At 39.6% G+C, this 22,900-nt stretch overlaps 1 protein-coding gene across 1 annotated transcript in view; it reads right to left on the bottom strand.

Moving 5' to 3' along the window:
- Nucleotides 1-22,900, bottom strand: part of FMN1 (formin 1) — a 352,992-nt gene that overhangs the window by 175,407 nt on the left and 154,685 nt on the right. Inside the window, exons 5-6 of the mRNA XM_063091447.1 lie at nt 10,341-11,080; nt 5,916-6,066 (exon numbers count right to left, since the gene is read on the bottom strand). Of these exons, the coding sequence (XP_062947517.1) occupies nt 5,916-6,066; nt 10,341-11,080 (891 nt within the window). The remainder of the gene's footprint in view (nt 1-5,915; nt 6,067-10,340; nt 11,081-22,900) is intronic.

Genomic DNA, 22,900 nt, shown 5'->3' on the forward strand with positions numbered 1-22,900 from the left:
AAGCATGCGACCGTGAGAGCATGTGCTCGTGCAGGGGCTGTTTTAGCCTTCGTGTTCAGAGAGGTGTGTAATCTGCAAAGCATTTACAAGTTTAGCTGTGAAAGCATCCACATGACCTAGGTTTGTTACCTGAGAACACATAGAGCTAGGATCTTTCCCTATTCTTATTATGCTCTCACATATTTCTAACTTAGAACTGGAGGCCAGGCAGAGGAGTTGTTGCCACCATCAAGGGGGCATATCCTGTAATAGCTAATCATACTTTTTTAATATTTTCGAAATAGATAACCCCAAATCTATATTCAAATAAATCTTCACTCTCTTCAAATATGAAAGAATTTTTAAAAGTGTATGCCATGTGTGTGGTAGGAAGGGGATTCCATAATCAGTCCCAAAGGGGCTAAGTCTAATACTTCATAAATTTTTATACTGCAGTCATTCATTTTAAGCACTAGAACTGTGCCTACTAATAATGATTTTTATTCTAATACCTCCATCCTTTCTAATATGCATTTGGCTCCCAATACTCTGTAAGGGTAATTTGCTGTGAAATTTGGCTTCACAGTCCACAATAAAGAGATTTAACAAGACTAAAGAGGATGCTCTGGGGCAGTTACTTTTCTTCTAGGTTCCATTTATTCGTGCTCTAGCATAGAAGTTATCTTTGTATCTCAGCATTCTAAGGTGCCCTCTGGTGGTTCGGGGTAGGTAATGAGCATCCTAAAAATAATGCAGCTGGTTTGAGATCCAAATCCAGATTAAGTTACTGTTTAACAGCCAACAAGAGAAACACAGTTGAACTCCAAGAATAATATTCAGATTCAACATTCTGAAAGAATCATTGATATCCATATTTGACAAGTTCTAACCACCTTTTTCGTTAAAAAAAAAAAAAGTAAACGTACAACTTAACTTTTGGGGCTGTCTCATTTCCAAATAACATTTACAAGGTGGAATTTTTGTAAACTAGTGCTTGTCATGGAGTAGAAACCCTCGTTTCCTTTCAGTAAATTTGGCCAATCAGGAGCCTTTAAGTTGAAGAATAGGAAAGCCCTGATCATTCCAGATCTCACTTAAGGAATCTAGACAGAGCACTAATGACCTCAGGTCATATATTGGTATAATCAACACACGGGCAAGTTATTTCACTCACTTCTATACATGATAACTCCTAACCCCACTGCTCATTTATCAAACACATGAGAAATGTAAAGGGGTAGACAAACTCATCCCTATCACTAGGGGAAAAAATAATGTACATACCTTAAGGCATTATTAAGGCAGGCCAAAGAAATTATCTTTGTACACAAAAGCTGAAATAGTATAAACTTGGAAGGCAATAGGTTATGAAAACCCTATAAATTTATGTTCAGCCTTCCAAACAATGTTCTCCTTCCACCCTTCTCCCCTCCCCAATAAACTGAGACACAAAGTCTGGGATTTGAGAATTACAGCTAAGATCCTCGCCAAAGTGACCAAATTACAATCAATGCCGAAGGCTTTTGGCACCAGGAAGTTTCAACAGACTAGTGTCTGCTGGACCATCACAACCCCCCTCCCCCAAAGTGCTTGGGGATTAGCCATTATCTCATTAATTCTTAAGAAATATCTACTAAAAAGACACAGAGAGGAATGCTTTTATATATTTTACAGAAGAGGAAACAAACAGAGATGATTTATAATTCAAAGTCAGATCATGGCATCTCAAGAGAGGAGGAATATTGGCAGGTCATACTGATTTTCATAAAAGTGTTGGGCAAGTTTAGAATGCAATTGGAAAGTTTATCAGAGTAGCTATTTCCTTGACAGGAACTGAAAGACTCTTAGACAACGAAGGCAGATTTCTGGCTCCTTGTCAAGTTGCTGATCTACCTTGCCCAGGAACAAATGTAATTTAGAGACAGTGTAAATAAGGGCATATTGACAGTAGAAACTCATTTCACAGTGCAAGGAGAGTATGTAAGCCAACATGAGTCAAACTACTAGGTATCTGAATGTATCATTAGAGTAAGTTGTGGAATACTTCTACAAATATTGAAAAACAGGAATGGTCTAGAGATTATCATTTGCAAATAGTTTCAGGAACCACATTGATGTTTTAAGACCATGACAATCTTGGGAATCAATAATGTTCAAGAATTTCTTCTGAAAGCTTTCACACTGGGTCATAAACTAAGAGATTAATACAAAGTTCCTAAGAATACTTCAAGTATTTTCATAATCATAGTTTTATTTTATCCTTATAACAACCAGGTTAAGGAGTTATCAATTTCATAGAGAAGAAATCAGTGTGAGAAGACTAAATGATGTGCTCTAAAGGTTATATATAAGAGAGGAAAAATAAGAGATAGAACCAAGAGCTGGTGGTAGAACAAGTGCTGGTATTTTGAGCTCTGGTTCTCAATTTGGTTACTGCTATGTTAGTGGCAGAGTGACCTGGTATCACAAATGAGAATGACACCTACCTCAGCAAGCAATAAGAATTTGCCATAATTACCAATACATTTATTTTATTATAGCTAATATTTAAAATGGAATCTATAGAGTCAAAGGAAAACACCAGCTCCAAATCTACATACATTTCTTTGCTAGAGTTATACGTAAAGCACATCTTTTTACTCAAAGATTTGGCTCCCTATTGGAAGACTCTGAAGAAAAACGTTGGATAATTTCACAACATAGAAAATACTCTGGATTCTCACAAGTGTAGCAGTATTTTGTTGATGGTATTAGTAATAGCTACTCTCATTCATAAACTTCCAATCAATCATCCGAATGAAAGTTGTTACCATCATCAGTGTAGCAAATTATCGTTTAAATACAGGGAAAATGCAGACGCAGACACCTGCAAAGGTTCTTATACATCTTTCTCAAGTATTCATCATTGTCAATGTCTTCCCAGTTAAAAGTGTGCAAACCCCCGGAAGACACTTCATCTTTCTAGGTCTCAGTTTCTCATGTGCCAAATGCGGGAACTGAATTAGATGGTAGGCAAGGTTCCCTCTAATTTTTAGACTATGTGATTACTACAGAATAGGATCCTTGCCAGTTTGAGAATGTATATAACTGCTTACTTTAAACCGGTGCCAGCAATAGGAAATTAAATACTATTATAGAATTTGAAACTAGAAACTAGTACCTAAATGCAGTATACTCTTGACAATTCTGTCCATTATTTCTGAAATATGAATGTGGAATGTACAGAGGGATGAAGATCAGCTCTAATAAAGAGATGTTCACATTTATGTCTTAGTGCTGGCTGAGCCCCTACAGCCAAGACCCAGAATGTTGGATTTTTTTCCATCTCCAACATACAGTTTTTTCTCCAATTCAGTCATTATAAGAAGACCTATTTGGCAAGTGTTCTCCTGGTGTTCTTCTATGAGAACCATTCCATGATTAAGCTAAATGAGTTGGCCCCAATGCTGAAACTCCTCAGCTGCTCACAAACACACACACACACACACACACACACACACCTTTCATTTTCATTTCAAGAGAAAAGAAAACAAACATCTGGCTCTTGGAAGAGACCAAAGGATCCATCTTGATGTTGGAAATCTGGCCATGGTAGTGGAGGAAAGATTCACAGGAGACAGATTTAGAGTATTTTGGCATTGATCCAGCCTGCTATTTTTAAAAAAACTTAAAACTTTTGCTCTAAGTTAGCCCACAAAGCTCACTGAAAATTCCAAGCAGCATCCTTACCATAAAGCCCAGTAGACTCACATTTCTGCCTCTACTCACAGAAAAAAAGTGAGCACTATACATGTGCATAGATTCTATGGGGTGATGGCAAGCTCACTGTTCAGAGAGCTTAAAGAGTGCAAAGGGAGGATATTCTCCCCCTCAGAGAGAGAAACAAAATAAATACAATTACGAACTGCCTTAGATAAAATCCTCTGTTGAATAGGCCAGCAATTATGAGATAAGAAATAAGAATAAGTGACCAAATTCTTTGATGTCTTAAAAACAAATATTCATTCACCAAAAAGAATTAGTTTTATGAGTAAACAACATGTTACCAAGCATCCAGAGAGAAACAAAAGGACTAACAGCAATCTAGGAAGAAATAGAGAACACAAGTCTACCATGACATCGTGTAAGAAAACATCCAGCGAAGGTTCTGGTTAGTCAGAGAAGAGGGCTAACTGAGGCTGGCTTTGGAACCTAAAGATTCTCCTTCTGCCCTTCATATAGAAAGAATAATCTTTTGCTTTCATAAATAGCATTTAAGAAGCCAGCCTGGCTACAAGGCTTATTTGTCTCCATCTCACACAAATCTAACTGCAGGGGGATAATTTTAAAGTACATCAGTTGACTTCTTGCCTGGAACTTACTGTTCTATTAGAAAATTCAAATTGTCCCACTCAATATGTCCTCTTAAAAGATTTTTTCTGATATTTATTGGAATCATATTTTTTTTATGACAGCACAATTCCAGTGACCTTGAGAGAGGAAAGCCTTTGATCATGATTTTTATCCATAATTCAACTCCCCCTGTAAGTTGCAACTGATTTCACAATCATAACATTACTTGAGAAATGAACTGATGGATGAACCCTGCTATCTAATTTAAGGAAGGTTTGATGATAATAACATCATTCAATATCATACACTTTTCAAAACACTTCCTCAAACCTTCGATTTGAATTTCACAACATCCTGGTGAGTCAGGTAGATTCAGATATTGTTAATCTTGTTTTATAGAAAAGGGAAAATCTGAGAAGGAAGACAACCAGCCCAAGCTCACACAGCAAATCAATAGCAGGACCAAAAACTATACTTTCGTCTCAACAACATCTCTGCTAGTATCAAAACACTAATGCAGAGAATTAGTAGTAGTGGCAGCAAGTGGCAAAAAAACAAGAGCAACTAGCATCTGTTGAGGGCTGACTGGGTGCCAGGCACTATGCTGAGCTGATGCATATATTACGTCATTTGATAACCACCTAGAATAACATTATGAGTAGACGTCATCTCATGCTATGGTTAGGGGACCAACGCACAGACAGCAGAAGGACCTAGTGCCTGTGATTTAGACCACACAGCCAGCTGTGGCAGAGGTGCAATTCAACTTCCTGTCTAACTGCCTGACAACTCATTTTCTCACGGGTGGCTGGCGGCTCTCAGTTTTCAAGTCATGGAGTCTTTGCTCAGAAGTCACCTTCTCTATAAGGTCTACCCAAAACACTCCATTTAAAACTGCAAAGCCTGTCCCCACCCTGCCAAAGTGATCCTCTTTACCCTGCTCTACTATGTGACTTACACCGTTTGTTTTTAATGCTGGTTGTTAATATAAGATCCACAGAGCAAGAACCTTTGTGTTTTTTTTTTTCTTTTCACTAATATATCCCAAATGCTTACACAGTGCTGTCCAATAGAACTTTTCGTAATGATCAAAATGTTTTATGTCTGCACTACCAATATGGTAGGCACATAAGAACAAAACCGGAAAGTGGCTAGTGCAACTAAAGGACTAAATTTTTTATTTTATTTAACTTCATTCGTTAAATAGCCACATGTTACCAGTACTGGACAATGCAGGCCTAGGACAATGCCTATGACAATAAACTCCAATAAATACTTGTTAAATAAGCAAATTTATAAATAAGACCTATTTTCCATATAGTCTACAGACTACTTTGACTAACAGCAAATTAAATTTTGTATTTTTTTCAACAGAACTAACAACTGAAAAAAGTCAAGATTAAATTTTGAAAATTCAGAAGATATGACTAAAACAGCAAGCACAGATTTCTTATCGTATTGACTTTTTTTTGGTATCTATGACTCAAAACCTTCCAAAACATTTTATGAAAACAGAGGGAAAGCAAACCAGCAGCACATAACACATTCCCATGAATGACAAACAAATATATGTAATTATATCCATTACTATAATCACACAATACCTTTTTGACCTTGTTTTTTTTCTCATAGGTCTCTGACAGAGGTTTTTTCTTCTGCTGGGTAGTGTCTTTGGAGAATAAATACTCAAATTCACTGGGATCCCGAATATCAGGTTCTTCTAAGGAATCCCATAAGGTTGGTGTTGTATTTTGGCTTAAAAGAGAAAACAAGTTAACTTTAAGAACCAAAACAGAAGAAAGTACAATACAATGAAATCTCTAATTCATTTTTTATTTCATTTTTAAAAACACACACACATAATATCCTAATAAAGCTTGGAGAAAAACATTTCACATTACACATTTTTAAGTCAAAATATACTATGAAATGTTTAAAACACACACACACACACACACACACACACACACACACACACACATCCAAAAAACAGGATGGTTATTAGATACACAGAGAAAGCTCTAGAGAAACCCCTCGGGACTAGTAGATATCCTGGGAGTCAGGCTGTTGGGGCCAACCAAGCTGCTCCTTTGTCAGTCTGTGGCATTTCCATGATGGGTAAACATGGCCATCATAGAAATGAATGCTGAAGAGATAACCAATTTTGAGGCATTGATAGTGTAATTCTTAAGCAGACTGCAATGGAGTACTTAGGTAAAGATCTGCCCCCTCATTGGACTTTTTCTATTAATTTTAAATATAGTTTAACTCAGATAAACTCAGCGCAGGGCCCTTAATATGTGAACTGTCTATGCCCACTTAAACAATACTTAGTGTATAATATTCTCACCCCCCTAAACACATATTAATCACAGAAAACAACCAAACAACTCCACTGCACCAGCCCCCCACAGAGATTTCAACCAAAGCAGCTACCGGGAGACTGTGTTTTATTTCATCTTCTAGAAACAGGGGCACCCTAGTGTTGAGACAGAGAAAGAAAAGCTGTTGAAAATCAGGCTCAGCAGAAAGGCCTCTGAGAGCTCATGGAGATGGGTTACTTCTACAGGCTCCCCTCCATCAGAACACATCTTCTCTCAAATGTCTACTTTCTTATCTTCATTTTAAACACCATTAATGCCCACAGAGGGGGGAAAAATGTCTCATCTACATATTTATTGTTTTTCAAACATATGTATATGCTATGATCTGTAACATCTAAAAATATTTACTTCTGTTTCAACATGTGCTTTCTCAGTCAATAAAAACTAAAAAGATCAGTTGGTTAGAGCTTGGTACTGAAAACACCAAGGTCCAGGGTTTGATCCCTTCCCTGCACTGACCAGCCACCAAAAAAAAAAAAGAAGAAAACCTAAAACGACGACTATTCTTATGTGGGGTGGCTCACAAAATTTTTTGACACAAGGCAATTTGCATATTCAAAACAGCCAGCAACAATGGCTTTCAGATCTGTATGTTCACATTTTGTTACAGGTCTGCCTTTCCCATGAAATATGACATTTTGGTACTGGTCGCATTCACTTCCTCTTCCTTCCACTTTTATTTTTAATTATAATTTTTCTAATATAATATTTGAACCATTTAATAAGTTATAAAGTATAACAATAAAATGAACACCTGGGAAATCATCACCCAACCCAAAGGCTGGAACATTTCCAATGAAGTACAACCATGAATGTGTCCTCCTTTTGCCACGTGATTCTGTCACTCAACTTCAGTTTGAAACACTAACACCATTAATGTTAAGTGCTTATTTCAGCTGCACTGAGGAATGGGGATCTTGACTGGGGAAGAGAGCCAGGTAATTTTACAGTATTCAGCATGTTAAGGTTCACTGATCTGAGCCTCAGGAAGGTTCTAGCTGCTAAGGAGAGGTGCCAGAGGGAGGTGATGGGAGGCTTTAGGCAGGCTGCTCAGACCTACCTCCCTCTCCTGCATCTGTACTGCTTGGCCCCAGCTCCAAGGACTCTGCACAGGCCAATATGACTAGTGTTAAAATTCACTCATATTCTGGAGTAAATTGGCTTTGGGAGTCAAGTTGAGCACCTCATCACCATTTACAACATTGTTTCTACGGGAAAGGCATTTGTAATACTGAATAAAAGAATTTTGTAACACTACTTCTCAGTGAGTTGGGGGCAGGTGGCATTCAGCAGAGCAGTAACAAGGACCTGCTCACAATAGATGACCTGCCACAACGGTTCACTGTTTTTTGACCACTGAATATACTTTCCTAGGTCAAAAGAAAGGAAAGAGGGGTGGGGGTTGGGGGCTAGGGGAGAAGAAAAACCTTATTAGGAAGCTGAACAGGTAGTTAGATGAGGATTTCTTTTTCTTTAACTAAATTTCTCTTTCCTACTTTAGAAATCAGAAAACAGACACCAAACTAGGCAAAATGGCAAAAGAAAGAAAAAAAAGTCAGTTCATGCTAGTAGTGAAAAGCAACCTTGTTGCACGAGAGGCAATATATACAGTTATGTTGAAAATTCACATTTTGCTGCTCCTTGTTCCCCAGAAGGTCAAGACCAAAGGTTTTATCATGTATACATTATGCACTGTGCTTATCCCTCTGGTTGCACAAAATATTAAAATACCATTTCACCTCCTTTAAAAGAACACATCCTAAATAATTTTACTCTTGTTCATAACAAATACTACACAGACTCTTTAGACCATTTTCATTTAAAAGAAGTAGTCATGCTCAGAGGTACAAAATACTCTGAGGGACCCATAATAAAAGAGACTATGTGTGGTGCTGGCAGGAAGTGGCAGTGTTGGAATCTCAACACATCACAGAGGGCAGCCCCTTGCACCCCAGTTCAGGTTCAAGGCTGACACATCCACCAAGCAAGGCTCTCCTGATGTCCCATTCACCTACTTTTCGTTTTGCTCAAAAGTGAAGCCCTAGATTTATGGTGCAACTAATGAGAGCCTTGAGTATTGTTTTCCTTCTCAAAATGGCCAGCTACGTAAGGAGGAAAAACGTAGACAATGACCATCTCCAGCTTTCCTTTATACCACCTTGAATAGCAGACGAAAGGCCCCTATCTCCCAGTGGTACTGTTATATGTCTGCTATATCCTATGGTATTCTGCTGCTCGTAAAGTCTCTCGGGGACTGAGAGACAGGTGTGGGACAGCTCCATGTGAAGGCAGAACATACCACCCGACAGCTGACAGATGGGACTCATCACCCTGGAATGGCTGCACACTAATTTAAGAACACTAATAAAGGAACAGGACTCAAAATAAATATTCTGGGAAATTATTTCTCAGGAAATATCTGAGTCTTGAATGGGAAAAGGGGAATACTAGTACTTTAGTTAATGGTAGGGGCTATTTCAGAATCATCTCATGCTTTTTTAACCATTCATTTGGGGAATTATAAAGTATCAGCATTTGAAAAAAGTATCAGGATATTCCATAAATAAACTCTTGGCTCTTATTTTTTGGTGAGAGGAAAGGGGGCGATATGAAGTACATAATCAACTTAGTTCACCATATACTTAGTTTTAAGGTATCCCCCACTCCTCCTATAGTGATTTCCAGTTTTTTCGTAATTGTGAATTGCATATTATTTTGTTTAATATCCTGCCTTCCCTAAGCAAAATGTTAATATAAATTTAAAAATTCACTACCACATCTTGATTTGGGGAGTAAGTTTGAAAATGTGTTCTATATTTGCTGTTCTTTGAAAACACATAAACTTCAAAATTAGAAAGTGGTCAAGAAACAACCACATCTCCCTCACTGTCCTGACAGACTCGGAAATGAGGCAGAAGAAATTAGACTCAAATCTGTTTGACTGGAAGTTTCCAAGCAACCACATCTTGCTGCCTTACATTTCCAGCTTAACAACCTGTACATATGGAAGATGCTTTTTAGCTATCCACATAATGGCACTTTCTATGAAGGGCAAAAAGGTATACAGATGTGAGAGCATTTAGCAGTGGGAAGAACCAGAGTTCAAGCAGAGAGTTTATATTTTAAGACGCCCCTCTGATCTGAAGAACTGATAACTCAGCCATGTCTGTTTAATAAAAAACGAAAAATAAACATATCTGTTCAATATTCAGATGGTAGGGTTGATGATACCATCTAAAAACAAGACAGTGAATCAGAAAAGATATTCTAAAAATCCTCGGTGAGCCTACAGTACAGATTCAGGTTCAATTTCTTTACGATTGCTCATTAACTGTGGGGATGTTGGAGAAGGCCCTAGAGTTCAGACCTGGACGCCAGTCTAGAAAATGGAACATTTTCCTTAGAGAAGAACCTGACACCGAACACATTATTTCTCCCAGCATTAATCCATACAGAACACAAACAGGACCTGGTGGCGACATTGTCCCCAGACGCCCTGACCTTGTGTATCCCAGGCACTCCCTGCATCACATTTGAGAATGTGAAAGCTAGGCTTCTCGAGATACTGAACTGGCAAGAATAAAACATCGCTCGGTCAAAACCCTGGGAATTCACAAGCTGAGAGTGGGCCAGTGGAGAGCTTACCTCCCATCACTTATTTGTATCCTATTCCAGTACAAAGGCTTCATGGGACAACTGGGCTCGATGGCTGGTTTTCGAGGACACTGGCTGGAAGAAGAGCCGAGTCCGAAGAAGAGTCCAGGAGGAGGTGGGGGTGCGAGTCCTGGGGGTGCTGGAGGAGGCGGCGGCCCCCCGCTGTTGGGCAGAGCAGAGTTGGGAAGCGGTGGGGGGGGAGGCGGCGGGGGAGGTCCCCCACTTGGGGGAGGAGGCGGGGGAGGCGGGGGCGGCGGCCCAGGAGGTGCTGGTGACAAAGGTCCAAGTCCAGGCGGGAGGGGAGGAGGGGGCGGGATGGGTGCTGCAAGGGGCGGTGCGGGAGGAGGAGGTGATGCCTTCTGCTGATTCGGTGAGATGCTTTCCGCAGACTGACGTGGTGCAGGGATGTCTTTGTTGTCATTGGGGGGAGAGAGCTGGCTTAACGAGGAGAGGTTCAGCTTTTTGGGTACTATTTGGTGACTTCTGGTGGCCTTGCTTTCGCTTTCGCAGGGTTTGAGGAAGGTCTCTCTGTCTGTCTGCACGCACACGTTTCTGTAGGTCTTTGGAGGGCAGTCGCCGTCGGTGGAGACGCACGCATCTCTCATCGCTTCGCACCCTCGCCGCCATGGGCGCTCCAATTCGCGTTTGAGATTTTCAATAGTTTCTTCTAGTCTCGCTGTTATCACTGCATGCTCGCCCCGGATATGAAATGTCTGAAGTTCAAACTGTGCCTGTGAGGGGGGGGGGGGAAGTGGAAAGTAAAGGGTTTATAAAAAATATCGGAAACAAAATTCAATAACACCATCATTTATGCCACCATAGCGCAGCCCACATAAATGCAGGGACATTCCTGGTAGAGTCCCATAGGGTGTAAATTTCACTTTATGAATTTTCCAGGGACCTAAACAGTCCGGGCTTGAGGCGTAATTTCATCCAATCTGAGCTCATGGGAGATAATTACTATGGATTAAGCCCTAAAGTAAACCTGTTACCTAAGAACTTACACCCGGTTTTAATATCAAATGCAAAACAAAACTTTTAATAAAGGTTTCAACATGCTTGAATATATCTTTTATTTAACTTTTGGTTTTGGTTTGGAAAGAGAAAACTATAAGGAAAAAAAACAGGCTTGGAGGTCCTGCTGGCTTAGAGCTGCTGTTCTTAGTCTTCCTTAAAATGTCTCCATTATGTGTCCAGGACAATGCAGCAGAAACAAAAAGGTGTGAGAAGGAGCAATAACACCTATTTTTAAAAAGTTTCCATATCAAAGCTGCCCAAGATTAGTATTTGTGTCTATTCCATTATAGTAATAAATATAAATACATATATAAAGGATATTAAAATATGCTGTTTTCTTCTTCTACATACCCAGCATTTTAAACTATAAGATAGCAGTCTTTCTTAATACTCATTTCTTCATTTACTTTAATGAACTGAATCTACAGATTTTTTACTTATTAGCGCAGACCTAGTGTACTCTCACTTATTAACCAGTCCATTTTTCAGCATTCAAAACCATTTAGCCTATTCCAGTTAACTGGGAAGCAATCAAATTTAGAATATTATTAGTTTCCAAAATCTAATTTAGCAATAATTAAGTATTTTTGGTGAATTTAATTTCTGCCTCCCCCATAAGATCATAAACTCAAGATGAAATCAGTCACATATTGTCTTTATTTCCGTATCCCGGCAGCTAACACAGCAAGTACATAGCATTGAAGAGATGTATGGATAAAAAACCACTGTAAAAGTTATATTTACTGTCATTGTCCCAAGAGCCTTCCTTACGGCTAACCAAAACATTCTTTACTATAATTTCAGCCCACAAATATCTAGAACACTTAAGTATATACAATTACAGTTCCTTTTTGCATTGAAAAAGTAATGAAATACTTTCAATAGCCTAATCAATCAGGCAAGATAAAGACATAGGAAGCTTCTCTACCTTCATTAACATGACTTTTTTTCTTAAAACTAAGTTCAACATTTCCCTAATATTCATTCTCACGAACCAACCCTTAAATAGCTATGGTCGGTAGAATTTACAGACAGGTATTTCTAAAACTAATCTTCCCATATGTTAACATTCTAGTCCTGAGCCAACCTTGAAGGAAGTAGCAAGTTCAGGGCTCTATTTCTTGTGTAGCACAGGGTTAAGTTCCTGGGTTTGGTTCACATCTTGGCTTAGCTACTTGCTAGCTCCATGACCTTGGGCAGGGAACACTGTGTCTCCAAGCCTGAGCTTCTGCAAGTGGAAAGTGAGGATAATAGTGAGCGATCTCCAGGGCTTCTATAAAGGTAAAATGAAATACTTCATATGAAACAGTAGGCATTATGCCTGGAACACAGTAAGTTCTGAATAAATGTTACTGTTAGTTACTGTTGTTAATAATATTAGAGCAAGAAACTAACAAATTTCTAATTATTTTTATAAATTTTCAAACAATGCCATCTTTGTTGAGTGACAGCCATAAAACTAGAACAAGCTTAAGCAATCAGGATAAACAGTGTAATACAAAAATTTAAGTTTACCCAACTTTTCATGAGTACTACTACCAATGACCTAAAAGTAATTTCAATATTTATTCAACTACGTGGCCAAGATCATCTTTTTTTTTCTGTATCATACCCATCATCTCCATCTTCATCTCTCCTTCTCTCCCCGTCTATCTCCACCCACAGTCTGAATTATTCACCAATATCTTAATTCACTCCTAACAACTAGTTCAGTTCTGTTACAACAAACTAACTCTTGGTATTGTTTCCAATTAAACCTTCTTCTAAGGTTAAGAGTCAAATAATATTGATGAAGCAGTAAAATTACTCAATCCTCAATTTCTTAATGATATGATAAAGTTGCAAAGACATATCCCATGGAGAAACTTTCCCTTTGTTGGGCAAATGGAATGTATCAACAGCAAAAGAACTGGTCCCCACCTCTCGTCCTTTCCACCTCTTAACCAAAGATCTTTTAAATGTGCTGGAGCTGTTACATACACCGATATATGTTTTGGTGGCTCTAAACTGAATGCATTTATTTAGTGTTGTGGACAGAACACAAATTGGGCAGGTTAGTTAACCTCACTCTACCTTAGTTTTCTTGTAAGTAAAATGGGATAATAATGGAATGCAGTTCACAGAGCAGTTACGAGAGAAAGATGAATTAATATACGTAAAATAACATATAGAAGAGCATTTGGTGCTTAGCGAGTATTATGTAAGTTTGCTGTCATTATTGTCTCCTTAATACCCAACAGATCAGAGGCCACTGGCCACATCAGCTGGCTGTGGACTCTCAGCACCATGCTGCTCTATGCTCCTAAAAGCAAAAACAGAGATATCAAAATCCTTCCTTAAACCCCCTCGAGCTGTCATGCTCTCACCCCACCGCTGCTCCTTCACAGCAGACCTTTTGGAAAAAAGCACTCAATCCTTGCTTTATCTGTTTTCTCATCCATGCACTTTTCAAACAATTAAAATTGGCTCCCAACCCCACTGCCCTATTCAAACTCCGTGATTTGACTGTTGCATTCAGTCAGCGCTTTTCAGTGATTTTGCCCTCTCTGCTACATTGGTCAGAGTTGATTGTTACAATGCCTTGAAATTCTGTTTCTCTGAACTTCTGATTCTACCCTCCTCTTCTTTTTCCTCCTATTTCTCTCCTCTCTCCAGTCAACATGTGGACTCCTCTTCCTCCATTCATCCCTTAAAAATGGCTGTCTATAGGCATCTTCCTGCCATTTTTTCCTTCTCACACCACACACTCTCTAGGTGATCTCATGCATCCATGTGGTAAATGGCACTCATTCACTGTATACTGGTACCTTCTAAGTTGATACCTTATGGCCTAATTCCAGCTATCCTCTGGATTCATCTACCTGCACATTTAACCAACCACCTCAGACTCAGCATTTTTGAAGCTGAACTCATTGTGGCCAAACCCCAGTTTGTTCTTCTTCTGAAATTCCTCCTTGCAGTTAATGGCATCATCACCTCCCAGTCATCACATCCAGAAACCCAGCTGTCACACTGGATTCCTGGCCCTCTCTCACTGCAACTGACTGTTTTTCAACAGGTTTCACTGATTTCTCAGATTACTTTCTTTCTTTGCATGGCCCCCCTACCCCCACCTTAACCTTTCATTGGATCCTCTTTACCTGGACAACGGCAAGAGCCACCTAACTAATTTTCCTGACCCAAGTGTAGCTACCCTAGTTCCAGGAAGATTTTTGTGAAAATGCAGATCTTCATTCCTTAAACAGTCCTTCAATGTTTAGCCATTACTTACACTGAAACATTTTATTATTTCAACACTGAAACATTTTAGCATAGACATACCAACAGCTCTTCTTATCTGTCTTCTGCCTACTTTTTCCACTTTTGGTTCCTTCCCCTTTCCCAGATATGCCCTGGATTCCATGTTATATAACTTCTTGCTTTTCCCAGGACCATGCTCTTTCACGCATCTGGGCCTTTGCAAGTATTGTCCTCTTTCAATACTCTTCCTCTGCTTATCTTACCCAAGGTAAGAGGCAGATTACTAAGCACAGATTCCATGAATGGATTCCTCACATACTGTATTTACTAATATGGAGAATGACCAAATAAGGAAAACAATGAATTTCCGTGTACTCCATACCAATATGCTGAGATTACAGCAAGAAACTCTTCTGACCACTAAAATTTAAATGCCCCTGCCCTCCCCAACGACCCCCCCAAAAAAACTTGCCTTTGCCCTGCCCTGTTTCATGATCTCTCTTGATCACTTCAATTTTGTCTGAGTTGTGTTCATGAGCTCAGCATGACAGAGTAACTCAAAGTGATTAAAGTAACAAGCACCTCATTCATTCTCTATCTGTCCATATTCTATTATTTTACATTGTGCTTGGATCTATTATAAATGAAGCATCTTAAGTCCAAGCATACCATGAATTGAGCCTTTGGGAAAACTAGTTTTTAACCCTGTTTTACTCTACTTTCTGTTAATAGCCATTTCTACTTTGTACATGGAAACTATGTGGTGTTTTCCCTCCTTAATCTAGATTCATAGCTGGAGGAACTGGTAATGACTTAATGATTCTAACAGAGTAGAACTTTGTGTTTGATAATCATGCACTCTCAGACAATCTTTGTTCAGGATCCTGAGAATCTTTATAAAATGTCAAGCCCAGGCCCCTACAGCCAAAAGTACAAATAAGGATGGGTCAAGGGAACATAATGCTTTTATATCCTGTTGACTCTCCTTTACTTACACTTTGAACATGTACTTATAAGCAGTAGTCAAAGCAGTTACAAACCCTCCCTTCATTTTAGATACATGTTCTTTAGATACATGTTCTTTGACGTACTGATCCCAATATGTCATTTGAAAGGAGACAGGTACTGAGGTTTGACATCTTTCCAGTCTTCTCCAAGTTTTATCTACCTTCCTTTACTCATAATTTGTTTGCTTCCATTGCTTTCATTTGTAGTCACATCTTTCCATCTGCAACAGTTGATCTATATTCATCTCCTAAGCAAGATTCAAATTCAGTCTTTGAGAGGGCAATCCCAATTAAGTCATTCTGTTTCAATCACCCTTTTCTTTCATTGGCATTATTTTTTATCTTTCTAATTAAGTGGTTCTCAAGTCCTGCTCCCCACTGGAATCACATGGAGAGCTTAGAAGACACTAGTGCTCAGGCTCACCCTCGGAGATCCTCATTTAATTGATCTGAGATGGTGACCTAGTGCTGGCATCCTTAAAGCTCCCCAGAAGATTCTAATGGAAGCCAGAAGTGAAACCAACAGCAACCATTCTTAATTGTTTTTGAAATTATTTTTAACTGACATAATTGTACGTATTTATGGGGTACACCGTGGTATGTGGATACGTGTATACATGTGTAATGGTCAAATCAGGGTAATTAGCATATCCATCACTTCACGCATTTGTCATTACTTTGTGTTAGGAAAATTCTGAATCCTCTCTTCTATTTAAAATTATACAATAAACTATTGTTTACTTGAATCACCCTACAGTGCCACAGAACTCTAGAACTTATATAGTTTTGTAACTATCAGCCAACCTCTCCTTATCCCCCCACACCCACCCTTTCCAGTCTCTAGTAACCACTATTCTACTCTTTACTACTACAAGATCAACTATCATAGCTCCCACATGAGTGAGAACATAATACCCTCCAGGCTCATTCATGTTGCTGAGAATGTCAGGATTTCATTATTTTATGGATGAACGGTATTCCATTGTGTATACATACCACATTTCCTTTATCCGATCATCTGCTGATGGACACTTACGTTGATTCCATATCTTGGCTATTGTGAGTAGTACTGCAATAAACATGGGGTGCAGTATCCCTTCAACATACTGATTTCATTTCCTTTGGATATATATCCAGTAATGGGATTGCTGAATCATATGGTAGTTCTATTTGTACATTTCAGAGAAACCTCCATACCGTTTTCCATAATGGCTGTACTAATTTACATTCCCACTAAAAATGTATGAGTTCCCTTTCTCTGCAACCTTGCCAGCATTTGCTTTTTTTTTTTTTTAAAGGTCTTTTTGATAATAGCCATTCTAACTGGGGTGAAGTGATATCTCATTGTGGCTTTGACCTGCATTTCCCTGATGATTAATTAGTGTGTTGAGATTTTTATTCTGCTCTAACATAGCAGAGACAGTATGACCTCACAGTATTCGTGAACTGTTCTGGCAATAACTTTTACTTGAGTCATTTCAGAATCTCCAAGGGAAAAAGACCCTTCCTAATTCTGGTATGTCCCAATGAGGGGACTATCCCTTCATTGACCGTATTGAGAACAGTCATTCTACACAGTAGACAAGACTAAATTCTTTCCACAATACTCATGGGTCTTCAAAACTTGGCCTCTGCCTACGTTTCCAGACACTTCCCTATATCTTCCCTAAGTTGCACCACAGAGACTCAGACATATGATCAACTCCCACATCTTTATGCTTCTGCACATGATGTTTCCTCCACTTAGAACACCTTTTCTCTCCATTCTCATCTAGTGAAAGCTCCAAAGGAAAATTTCATCAAGCTCAACTCAACCTTCTGGCCTAAACTTTTCTGGATTCTTCTTGACAAAAGCTTTCCTTTCTCTTTGTTACAAAAGCTTTCCTTTCTCTTTGTTTCTAGGTTCATGTTGCATTATAGTCCTTTACTTTATCTTCTTAGCCAATCTAAAACCTTCAGGCAGTTAGGAACCACGCCTTACTCATGAACTTCCAGAACACTGCATACTGCTTGGCTAGTTTGTGATCCACAAATGCTTATTGAATTAATTGATTTATTTAAATATTAAGACTTCCTTGTTCTTCTCTGTTACCCACCCAATTACACTTAAAGCTCCCCCCCACAAAAAAAAAATGAGAGATGAGGTTCCCTTCCTCTTTGATAGTCCCATACACAGCATAAACTGTAAGGCCTAATAATTGTCAATTATAAGCCATTACTTACAGACTGACACTAAAATTATTTAGAGCAGATATACTGAAAGCTCTTCTAATCTGTTTTCTGCCTACTTTCTCCACTTCTATCCTAGAAAATGAGGTAAAATATCCAAGAGATTTTGGTTTTGGTTTTATTTTTAATGAAGGTATTTTTAAAAGTTGATATCGATAGTGTTTGGTTTTAACAATTCAAAATACTTAATGTAGATAAGTGTTCTCGCCACAGTAAGCTCAAAGGCTATTCCCATACGTATAATAAACCATCCAATAGAAGTAAGCCACATTTGTGATTCTAATCTGATTAGGAATTGGGCTCTAGGCAACTCCCCCTCCCTCCTCTGGGGCTGTTCTTTCCTTCCGCTACCAAATCCCCATTATTTTTTAATATCCTCCACATTACCACTGCTCAGAGATATCATCGAAGGAACACACTGTACTGAAACCCAAGCAACAGAGGGAGACTTTTGCTTGTCTGGTCCTCACAAGCATGTCTGTTAAAAAGAAGTTGGAAAAGTGCCTACTGATGAAAGACACCAATGTTGGTGCCAAGCACGGTGGAAAAATCATCCATTAGCATTTTGTTATGAACGTTCTCTCCCAGTGGTGCTGCCAGGGCCAGTAAAAAAAAAAAAATAATAATCGGGTTATCAGCTGTACAACTTGATTAAGTCAATCTCTTCCAGGGACTGTTCCAAATCCTACATCCCTAGGTTGGGGAAAGCTAGACAATTCCTGGGTGTTGTGTGGAAGTACGATAAAGGATAAAGCTTCACCATTTCAGAAAAGTGCAATGTGAGTAGAGAAAAGAAAACAGGCTGGAGAGCACGTAACATCTAGAAGGAATGGGACTGAGTTCTTTCAGAGTGCTTAGGTAAGCCAAGAAGATGGTGCTTCTGTGGCTTTGGTTGTGGGCCCCTGGGATTTTCTGCACTGTTTTTGAAGGCTGCACAAAGACTTCAATAACCCCCTACTTAATTGACTTATACTTGCCATTATAAAAACAAAAGTCTGTATTAATGAAAAGAATGGCATTGGGTTTGATGAGAACCACATAAATTAACAATTGCTGGTTTTAATTAACTATTATCAATAATTTTTTTGTTCTTATCAGAAATAAAAGCACATCAAGTTACAACTAAAAGGCCATCTCAGGGACATTCAGAAATATGAGGCACATTTGACACATCACTGTAATTAGAACTTGCTGGGAGGAATAAAGAAATAGAGAAACAGGGCAGGAAAAGAATGGGTAAAGAGCAATCGATATGAAATTGACTCAGGAGTAAAACCCAGCACATGCAACGCTCAAAAGTACAAAGTTACATTACACATATGTAAAAATGGTGCTGATCTTCAGCAATCATCGCCCATGCTGATGCACAGTAAAGACAAGGAGACAAATGAAACCAGCGTGGAGGGAGTGCGCAGGGCACTATGCTAAGTGCCTTCATTTAATCCTTGCAACTCTGTAAGGCAGACGTTCTGGGGAATGTATTAACCTGCGTAAGATCCCACAGCTGGAAAATAGTAATAAGGGAATCTGAATCTTGGTTGATATTAAAACTCATGCTTTTTCTGCTTTACCATTTTGAATTGATATCAAAAGACTCTAATTTGATAGTAAATAACTCATAATTATAAAAATTAATGACTATTAACATTATACATCACCTAGTGCTTGCAGCACATATATATTTCATGAAGGCATGTAATTATGACAACAATCTATGAGAATGCTGGTATTGTGGCTCTTTTCTAAATGAAGTAAAAGAAGTAAAGAAAAATTAAGTAAACAGCCAACAGACTCTAAGTCCAGTGTCCATCTTATCACTGATCCTCAGTGGTTAATAATGCTTCGCATTCAGTACTTTTCAAGAAGTCAGAATGCCAGCACAAAAGTAGAGAGACTTTCTAGTCAGAGATGCTTTCTTTAAAATATTTGCCCTCCATCATTCTGAAAAAGAACTGCAATCATTAAGTAAATAATAGATCTGAAGCTTTTTGATTTCCAAGTGGATGGTAGGAAAAGCACTGGCTGAGGATCAAAAGACATGGATTCTACTCCATTATCCCAGTCTACTTGCCCTTAGTCAAATCTCTTATTCTCTAAGCCTTATTTTATAGATGTCTGAAATGAAAGGTTTCAAATAACTAATCATTAATGTTTCCTCTTGTTGTAAAACACTAATAATTTCCACACCCAAGACTTCATTGTATCTCTTCCTCTCAAAACTTCCTTGAATATAGCTCTATTCATGAAAGCTTGATAAGCTTTAAAGCACAGTATCATCTAAGCCATATACAAAGAGAATCCCAACTCTCATTATAAATGCAAATGTTGACATAAAGTCAGACTCACTGAGGTGCTCTGAAACTACACCAGTGGTTAAGTATGCCATTCAGATAAAATTGTACATTATTTTTGAAAGGTGATTGTTACTACAAGCATTCAGGAATACACTTTCAAAATAAGCAAATATAACTATGGATCATCATCCAAGAAAATAGTAGAAAAGTAAAACAAAATAAAAAAAATATTTGAAATCTTCACTGAGGTTCCTGCTCGGGATACAAAATGAAACAAGATTGTAGCTAGAGCATATTTTGTGAAATAAATTATTCATGCGGAACTTAGGGAGCATTTTGTTTCTAAGTTATTAATGTAACCAAATATAAGTCACAGAATGGATGTGCACTAGAATATCCATGAAAATGATTTTCAGACTATTTTTCCAAAAAGTAATTTTAAACCTAATAAGCAAACCTTACTAATTCCTTTCTATTAAGAGAGAGCACTTGGAATTTTATATCATATTATCACTCCTGAAGCTACAGCTAGTCCAATGAGGTATGACTCATTCTAGAGTACATGTGAGCTTAGAAGCAAGAGATGGTAAACCTTGGTCCGTAATTGTGGGGAAAACAGGATAATTTAGTCAGGCTTGCTCAGCTTAGGTCTGGTTGGGGAGGGGGCCTGGAGCAGCACATTTCTTGTAAACAAGTTGTGTGTGGGTGGAGTTAGTGTGCATGTGCACCCATGTATCTTTCTAGTTAATTGCTATTGTGTATTCTTGAGTTTGTGAAGCAGGCTGGCTGGCAGAGAGCTGGCATCTAACAATAGAGCATGTTTATTCTGCTGGTAGATGTTCAGTTTCAGTTTTTCTTTGGACTTTGCCAGTAGCAGTTGAGTTTCTGAGTTTCTCTGTGGACTGCTTAGCTCATAGTGTTGTATGCGCTGAATAAAGACTATTCTTTCCTCAACCAAGGCTCCAAGGACCATTTTTGTCTGGTTACCTAGCTCATAGACCTGCGTGTGAAGCGTTTGTGAACAGGCTCGAGGGGTCTGTGAGCTCCAGGCCCTAGCCCAAGCTCTAGCTCTACAACTGGCGTAGTTGGCAGGATTACGCTGCAATTGGTGTAGTCGGTGCAAGATTCTGAGCAGGTACAGGAGCCAAGAAGCCCTTGGAGGAGGAGGAAATGTGGCTACTTTTGAATATGTTATGCCCTGTGGCCACTTTCCTGTTGACTGGGATCTGGTTGCTGCTCACTGTACTGCAAGGCAGCATAGACCAGGCACTGAAGTGGAAAGTCCCTTGGGAGGGGGAGGAAATGTGGCTGTCTTTGGGTGTGTGGTGCCCAGGGGCCACTTTTCTGCTGACTGGAGCCTGGCTGCTACTCACTCTGTTGCAAACTGATAGAGAGCTGAAGAAGGAAGCAGAGGTGTTGGAAGCACAGACAATTATCCTGGAGTATGACGTGCAGTGACTGGCCACTCCTGCTTCTCACACCAGGGAGGACGACGAACCCAGTGGTGAGTTGGGGGAGACCATGCATCCCCAGGCATGACCTGTCATGCACCAGAAAGTGAAATGTGAGCAGCCTATGGGACTGGGCGGGCAACCAGTGGGCAATACACAGGTGACCCAATTTACCACCTATGTCCCATATACCCAGGTTGAATTAGTTGACTTGGGGAGCCAGTTTTGGCAGAAACATGGGGAGCCTTGGCTGCTTGGCTGTTGTGGTTATGGGACCTCGGGGTGGATAGTGTGATATGCTCTGGTGAGGAGATGGAAAAATCGGCCTCCATCACCACACACCTGTCTGAGGCAGCAGCTGCAGAATAGCCACAGATATGCACCAGGGCCAGATAATCATTCCTTAATGGAATGGGTGAGTGCAGCTGCCCAAACCATGTGGGCAAATGCTGGAGAACTGCCCAAGATTGTTAGTAAATGGCAAACGTATGCTGATTTGGTCCAAATCATTCGAGAGCTGGGGATGTAGCAGTCCATGTTTAATGTGAACACTCATGGCCAGGACAATGAAAATTTTACAGGCAGCATGAGAGACACAGTGCTGCGAAATGCCCCATCAACGTCCTTTGGGTCACTGAGGGCCATATTGGCCCCATACACTGGTCGTCCTATACATGAGGAAACGACCATGACAGCCAGCTTGGGTGAAGTAGAGGATAGAAGACAAGCAAAAGGGGTCCGAAAGGTGGCTAAGACCAAACCCCCAAGAAAGACTCGGGATTTTATCCCAAAGGGACCAAGGAAGACTAGCCATAAGCAGATGTGGCTTGACTTGCTTGCAGCGGGGTTGATAGAAAGAAAATTGACCGGCAGGCAAATGCAGTTCTATTTGCCTTGTGGCAGCAATTGCACCCTGAACAGTGTTTCACCAAACATCCAGAAACAGGTAGCAAAGTACGCTCAGTGGATTTAAAGGACTTTTTGATTGCTCCTGAGGCGGCGGATGAAATGTTCAATTTTGAATAGGGAGCAGGCCAAGGTGCTCATCTTTTGGGGGCAAGCGAAGACCTGAGGCTTCGTGTTGAACTGGCAATGATGAAGCTGATGCCTTGGCTAAGATAAGGTGGCTGGAGAGAGCCCCAGCAGCTGATGTGGCTGGGTGGCTACGTTGGAGAATGCAGCATGCTGGCTGCAAGACCAGGTGGCTGATGGCTCGTTGGGAGCCACATAAACCCAAGAAAAAAATGAGCAGACGAGTGCCCTTGATGTGCAGATAACTTGCGTGAGAGTGCCCCTGACACGGTGGCAAGTGG

The sequence above is a fragment of the Cynocephalus volans genome, chromosome 3, assembly GCF_027409185.1.
Source record: "Cynocephalus volans isolate mCynVol1 chromosome 3, mCynVol1.pri, whole genome shotgun sequence".
NCBI lineage: Eukaryota > Metazoa > Chordata > Mammalia > Dermoptera > Cynocephalidae > Cynocephalus > Cynocephalus volans.